This window comes from Lactuca serriola, chromosome 6 (assembly GCF_051521515.1).
Source record: "Lactuca serriola cultivar US96UC23 chromosome 6, Lser_US96UC23_V15, whole genome shotgun sequence".
Classification (NCBI taxonomy): domain Eukaryota; kingdom Viridiplantae; phylum Streptophyta; class Magnoliopsida; order Asterales; family Asteraceae; genus Lactuca; species Lactuca serriola.
Window position 1 is genome coordinate 162173350 of NC_136413.1, and position 7547 is coordinate 162180896.

At 34.5% G+C, this 7547-nt stretch overlaps 2 protein-coding genes across 2 annotated transcripts; both read left to right on the plus strand.

Moving 5' to 3' along the window:
* Window positions 1–2138: 2138 nt before the first annotated feature.
* LOC145060340 (uncharacterized) lies at window positions 2139–2615 on the plus strand. Its single transcript, XM_079008026.1, has one exon. The coding sequence runs from the start codon at window positions 2139–2141 to the stop codon at window positions 2613–2615; it is 477 nt and encodes a 158-aa protein (XP_078864152.1).
* Window positions 2616–3547: 932 nt separating this feature from the next.
* LOC145060341 (uncharacterized) lies at window positions 3548–4042 on the plus strand. Its single transcript, XM_079008027.1, has one exon. It carries the CDS (start codon window positions 3548–3550, stop codon window positions 4040–4042), a length of 495 nt encoding a protein of 164 aa, XP_078864153.1.
* The last annotated feature ends 3505 nt before the right edge of the window (window positions 4043–7547 follow it).

The window sequence follows — 7547 nt, forward strand, 5'->3', positions numbered from 1 at the left end:
TGTTGTGTGGACTATTTATTTCACGATAAAATAATCATAATACGTATACGAAAAGTTTATACTAGTTTATTTGTAACAATATGCTACATTGTTATATAACATTTTTATAAACTATACATGTTGTATTTTCACATAAAAGGATAATTTTTTTGTATAAACGAAGTATATAGGCACATGTATAAACTGAGTTATGTGACTGAATGTACCCCTACAACGCTTCATTGGACATTGTAGTAACAATTGTAGACGCTTATCACCTACTTTGATTGATCGGTCGAGGTTGTAGCTAGCAACTGTAGGTGGGGATGTCAACCCCGTACAGATCTATACATATGTATCTCGCTCCAAAGATTAATAGTTATAGTAGTGTGGGTATGCTAAGTGTTAGGACTCAACTAATAAATATAGTCTCACTAAAAAGCTCTTAACTAAAAAGTATGTGAATAACTCTCGGCCCTAACTTAATTGTGGCTAAGTCACTAGGCCTAATGAATCTCATTGTATAAAGTTTATAAAAGTCAAGTATGCTTGGTATGTATCAGGGGCGGTCCTAGCTAGGTGCCCGGTGTGGCACCGACAACACCTAGCTTCCACGCACATAGTAGAAAAAATTTCGTTTATTTTTAAATTTTTACCTATTGTGCCACTACGTAAAAAAAATGTGCAACTACTAAAAAAAATTTGTGCAACTACATAAAAAAATATTATCACTCTATCGGGAATTACCAAATGAAAACAAATAATAACGAGCCAAATGTTTTAATCAATTATTGTCTAATAATCCAATTGCCTAAAGCTCAAAATAAAACTTAACTGGATAAATTAGCTATTGGGCTAATTGCCTGTAAAAAAGATAGCCAAATCCTAATTAATTGAGTGTGTAATTGACTAATTGTGTATTATTGGTACAAGGGAGGAAAAAAAAAGGCACATGAATACACGATAACAGAATCCATCGAGGCATCGACTACTCGACTCCCGATTCCAAAATTCCTTCGATCGTTGCTTGGCTGCTACTGTCGACATTCGTGACTTGTGAGTCGTGACCTCTTGTTCGGACAATTCTTGATCGATTCCATTGTTGGATTGATCAACATTCAAGTATTCAACAACAGTCAATCTCTTGAAGCAAGTAACAAAATTGACTTCTTTCAATTTCTATTGTTTTGGTTAACAAAATCCACTTCAAATCCCTACAATGAAGCAAGTAATTTTACTAATTCATTTATATATTTGAAATTGATATGTTTTTTTTGAAGTTATTGATTGACTCGGGTGAAATTGATTTGTTTTATTGAAGTTATATTGTTTGATTAGGTGAAATTGTTATCTTTTTATTGAATTTAATGTTTGATTAGGTGAAAGCAACTTGTTTTATTGAAGTCGTTGTTTGATTAGGTGTAATTGTTATGTTTTTATAGGTTAAACTATGTGGTTGATTAGGTGAAATTGTTATGTTTTTATTGAAGTTATATTGTTTGATTAGGTGTAATTGTTATGTTTTTATTGAATTTATTGTTTGATTAGGTGAAAGCAACTTGTTTTATTGAAGTTATTGTTTGAGTAGGTGTAATTGTTATGTTTTTATAGGTTAAACTAAGTGTTTTTTTACCAAAAGACAAAGACCTAATCCTAATGAAAGTGGTGAAGAATGTTCCCAAATACCAATCACCAATCAATCAATCCCTTCTGTTTCTAATCCTAATGCAACTCCACAAACACCAATCACCAATCAATAAATCCCTTCGGTTTCTAATGCAACTCCGCAAACACCATGGTCTAACCAACCTAATGATAATGTTGACTTGAAAGATCTTCCAAAGGACCCAACGAATAGGCCATTGATTACAAGTTACAAATCAAATATAAGAGATGATGTAATAAGAGCATATTTGCTTCAAGGACCTTGTCAAGTAAGGGCACATAAGTTTCTAAAAAAAATAGGTGATAGATTTAGAAGATTCGTTCCTTCATGGTTTGATGATTTTGATTGGTTGGAATATAGTGTGAAAAACAATAGTGCATATTGTTTATATTGTTATCTGTGTGGAGACCTCATTGGAAAAAAAGGAGGGAGAGATGCATTTGTTTCCTAATGTTTTAATACTTGGAATAAAAAAGATGCATTTCGGACTCATATGGGTGATGCTGATAGTTTTCACAACAAAGCAAGAGAAAAGTGTGAGTTTTTAATGAAGGAAAAACAAGCTATTAATGTAGTCTTAAGGAGGCAAACCGAAGCAGAGAACCATAAATATAAAGCTCGATTACGTGTTTCTATTATTGTTGTTACACTTTTATTGAAAACCGGTTTACCGTTTCGTGGTAATGACGAGTCGGTTAACTCGGAAAATAGAGGGCTTTACATTGAAGTGTTAAAAGCCATTCGAGAGACTAGTGAATATATTTTCAACGATACTTTAGAAAATGCTCCTAAAAACAATAAACTAATTTCCCCTAAAATTCAAAAAGAACTTGTGCAATGTTTTGCACAAGAAGTACTCTTGAGTATTCGTGAAGATATTGGTCAAGATGTTTTTACTTTACTAGTTGAAGAATCTAGTGATGTTTCAAAAAAAGGAACAAATGGCTATTGTTTTGCGTTATGTCGATAGTCTTGGCTTTGTGAAAGAAAGATTCATAGGACTAGTATACGTGAAGAATACATCCTCTTTGACACTAAAAAACGCCATAAATGAAGTACTTACAAGTAATAAGTTGAGTTTTAGTCAGGTAATTTATTCTTTACTTTTTTGTTATTTCAGTTTAACATATATATATATATATATATATATATATATATATATATATATATATATTAATTGGTTTAAATTTTAATAGATAAGAGGACAAGGTTACGATGGGGCTAGCAATATGCGAGGGGAATTCAATGGTTTGAAAGCTTTGATATTACAAGAGAATGACACGGCCTTTTAGGTACATTGCTTTGCACACCAACTTCAATTAGTAGTTGTGGCTGTAGCAAAGAAGCATGTCAAGAGAAAGGGTGAAAAAAGGCTTGTGTAGTGGTGAACTTGAAACCAGAAGAGGGTTAAATCAAGAGACTACACTTGTTCGAGCGGGGAGAAATAAGATTGGGTTCACATTTCAACACACTCACAAGTTTGATGAAGTTGTTTGTGGATGTTCTTGTAGTTTTAGATTTTGTGAAAGAGGAGGGAGGGTCATTGGCAAACCGTCAACAAGTATCTGGAATCTTAACATATTTTCAACCATATGAGTGTGTGTTTTACTTACATATGATGTATGACATTTTACACCTCACGGGTACATTGTTAAAGCAACTGCAAAGAAAAGATCTAGATATTTTAGAAGCGACTTCGATGGTTAGAGGGACAATGAAGGCATTACAATCTTTTAGAAACTAAGGGTTTGCTAGCATTTTGCCAAAAGTATCCTCTTTTTGTCAAACACACAAAATTGATACTTTAGATATGGAAGAGTTGTAGATTGGTGCGAGAAACCGTACGACTACAAAGACTAATATGCTTCATTTGAGGTTGAAATCTTCAACACGGTGGTAGATATGCAACTTACAGAATATCGGGATCGATTTAGTGAAACAGGCACCCAATTACTAGAATACATGGGTGCTTTGAGCCCTTGTGATTCATTTGCACAATTTGACAAATCAAAGTTATTGAAGTTGGGTAAGTTATACAAGTATGAATTTGATGATTCATATATGATAGACCTTGAAGGACAACTTGAGATAGTTTATCACTCTTGCATCAAAGATGAGCACTTCACTAATTTGAAAGGAATTTCCAACCTTTCTCGTTTGATGGTTAGTACAGGGAAGCATAAGTCTTATCCTTTGGTTTATAAGCTTTTAAAGTTGGCTTTGATATTACCTGTAGCGACCGCAAGTGTAGAAAGATGTTTTTCAAAGATGAAGCTCTTGAAGACCGACTTGCGTAACAAAATTGGCGATGAATTTTTGAACGACGCATTGCTTTGTAATGTCGAGACCGAAGCACTTGCAAAAGTTGTGAATGAAAAAGTAATGGAGCGGTTTTAAAACAAGCATGCACGAAGAGGACAAATTTAAATTCTAATAAATCGTTGTTATATTATGTTTAACCAGAAAAAAATTGTATTAGATGTTTTATATTATGTTTGACCGAATCTTTTTAATGTTTTATATTAGGTTTGACCGGAATTTTTTTTGTGCAACCCCTACTACTAATTCCTGCGTCCGCCCCTAGTATGTATGTAAAAGTGTAATGTACTCGCTTTTATAAAGATGTATGTTTCAAAGTAATGAACATATGTACATGTATAAACTTTATGTATTTAAACATGTAAATATACATGAATAGTAATAGCTTGAATCCTTGAAATACTACAAAGTTTTATAACGTGCTTGTTATAATATACAGCGTCACATAAAAATCATATTTTTTGTATCATGCATGTAACACCCGGTTCCTGGTACATATTTAAATTCAAGTAAGTTCATGTTTTGCTCTGGGACTCGGTGAGTTGGAGGCCCAACTCGTCGAGTAGACTCGATATTGACTGGGAAGTTTAATGATCTACTCGTCGAGTCGGGAGACCAACTCGAAGAGTAGAAGCTGTCTGGATGAAACCCTAAATTTAGGGTATGCACCCTATTTAAATAACTTATAATGCCCCAACCCAACCTCCATTGTTCCTCCCAACCCAGAGAAAGCCCTAACTCGAACCCTAAGCCCTTTTTAGTATTCTTGAGCTTTTGGTGAGTTTTGTGTGCATTTGAAGTTGGAAGAGAAGAAGGAAGCTTGAGAGTTCAAGTGGAAGCTAGTAGATCTAGAGGTTTTGCTTCATTCTCAGTTCATTCAAGGTAAAAAACTTGAAACTTGACCATCTATCTCTTAGATCTTGTTTTGGGGCTATTTTTCTACCCTTTTATGAGTTATGAAGTTATAATCGGATTTTGTGAGTGTGTTTGGAGTTATACTTGAGATCTGGAGCCATTAAGGGTTCCCATGGCATAAAGGTGCCAACTTTATGGCCATGGGAGACCTATGTTTCTTATATACCTCTTTTTATGGCTTTTTGAGCCAAAAACCCCATGCATAGACGTCAAGATTTGAACTTTACGTATAAAATGGACCCTAGGAGGTCAGATCTATGGTTTTGATTCATTAAGACCCATTATAATCGACTGAATAGTTTTGGATAGAGAGGGACTCGACGAGTCGCTTGGGTGACTCGGCAAGTCGGGTCGCATTTTCCCCCAAATGTCTTCTAGAAAGGGTCTTTGGTTGATTGGAAAGAACACTCAGTCTGTTAGGGGTTTGTTATGGACTTGAAGATCAAAGGACTCGACGAGTTCAAGGCAATGTCCCAACCACATGAAGACGGACTCGACGAGTTTAGGGATGAACTCAGTGAGTCATAGACTGAACACCTTCATATGGATGAAGATGAAATCGACGAGTTCAAGGACGAACTCGGTGAGTCGGTTGAAGATAGTCCGATGTGTTGTTGAAGGCGAACTCGTCGAGCTCTTGCTAGACTCGACGAGTAAGGATGGGATGTTAGCTTTTTGTGGACATGGGGACTCGACAAGTTGGTGGACCAACTCGACGAGTCGATTCAACCAGATATTGACTTTGACCAAGGTTTGTACCTTGACTTTGACTTGGACTTGAGTGACCCTTGTAAGGGTTATGAGTATGAATTGATAACTTAGAAAAAAGTTGTCGTGTAGGGATTGAGGAGTTGAGGAGAGTCAATTTTCATTATGAGGATAGTACAGACACTACACGACATTGAGGTGAGTTACCTTCCATTAGAAGTAGGTCTAAGGCACCAAGGCCGACCCACTAGTAGTTGATTGTAGTTGAGATGATTGTCTTTGTGATAGTTTCTTGGTTTGCCACTACCTGATATGTTCTATATGCCAGTATGATATGCTCAAAGTGTTAGTGGTAGTAGGAGGGGAATAGTCCCATGATTCGGTCGTTAGGACCGATGGGTAGGTCGGACATCCTAGATATGTCTGACAACATGATTATGATATGTTATTATGTGATAGTGGTAGGGGTGAAATAGTCCCCGTGACCGGGTGAGATAGACCGGAGGGTAGGTAGGCACCCTAGAACGGCCTGACACGGGTAGGTCAGCACCCAAGAATAACTTGACATGGGTAGGTCAGCACCCCAGAATGGCTTGACACGGATAGGTCAAGCACCCCAGAATTGTCCGGCAGTGTGTATGATTGTTTGTTATGGGGTATGTTGGGGGAACTCATTAAGCTTCATGCTTACAATTTTTAGTTTTGGTTTCAGGTACATCTTCAACTAAGGGGAAGGAGCTGGTAGGGTAGCAGCGCATCACACACACATGATTTCCGCTTTGAAAACCCTGGGATTATACTCTGACATTTTACTATTTGATGTTATGGTTTTCGAAACTTGTGATTTGTGACTTGATGTTTTGAAATGATAACAATGATGTTTTCCATAAACTATTTTTATAAGTAATGTAATGAAACAAAAAAAATTTGGGTCTCGATTTTGGGATGTTACAATGCAACATTTGTTGTGTGGACTAGTTATTTCACGATAAAATAACCATAATACGTATACGAAAAGTTTATACTATTTTATTTGTAACTATATGTTACATTGTTATATAACATTTTTATAAACTATACTGGTTGTATTTTCTAATAAAAGGATAATTTGTTTGTATAAACGAAGTATATAGGCACATGTATTCTTGAGGTTAAGTCACTAGGCATAATGAATCTCATTGTATAAAGTTTATAAAAACCAAGTATGCTTGGTATGTATGTAAAAGTGTAATGTACTCGCTTTTATAAAGATATATGTTTCAAAGTAATGAACATATGTACATTTATAAACTTTATGCATTTAAACATATAAATATACATGAATAGTAACAACTTGAATCCTTGAAATACTACAGAGTTTTATAACGTGCTTGTTATAATACACAACATCACATAAAAATCATATTTTTTGTATCATGCAACATTTGTTAAGTGGACTAATTATTTCACGATAAAATAACCATAATACGTATATGAAAAGTCTATACTAGTTTATTTGTAATAATATGTTACATTGTTATATAACATTTTCATAACCTATACTGGTTGTATTTTCGCATAATAGGATAATTTGTTTGTATAAATGAAATATATAGGCACATGTATTCTTGTGGTTAACTCACCAGGCATAATGAATCTCATTGTATAAAGTTTATAAAATCCGAGTATGTTTGGTATGTATGTAAAAGTGTAATGTACTCGCTTTTATAAAGATGTATGTTTCAAAGTAATGAACATATGTACATGTATAAACTTTATGTATTTAAACATATAAATATACATGAATAGTAATAGGTTGAATCCTTGAAATACTACAAAGTTTTATAACATGCTTGTTATAATATACAACGTCACATAAAAATCATATTTTTTGTGTCATGCTATAACATCCCAAAATTCAAGACCAAAAATTTCTTTTTAATAAAACATTACTTTAACCAAAGACATCATTCCAAAACAT

Excerpts from the sequence above, each read along its gene's own strand:
- LOC145060340 (XM_079008026.1), top strand. The coding sequence starts at position 2,139 with ATGGGTGATGCTGATAGTTTTCACAACAAAGCAAGAGAAAAGTGTGAG.
- LOC145060341 (XM_079008027.1), top strand. The coding sequence starts at position 3,548 with ATGCAACTTACAGAATATCGGGATCGATTTAGTGAAACAGGCACCCAA.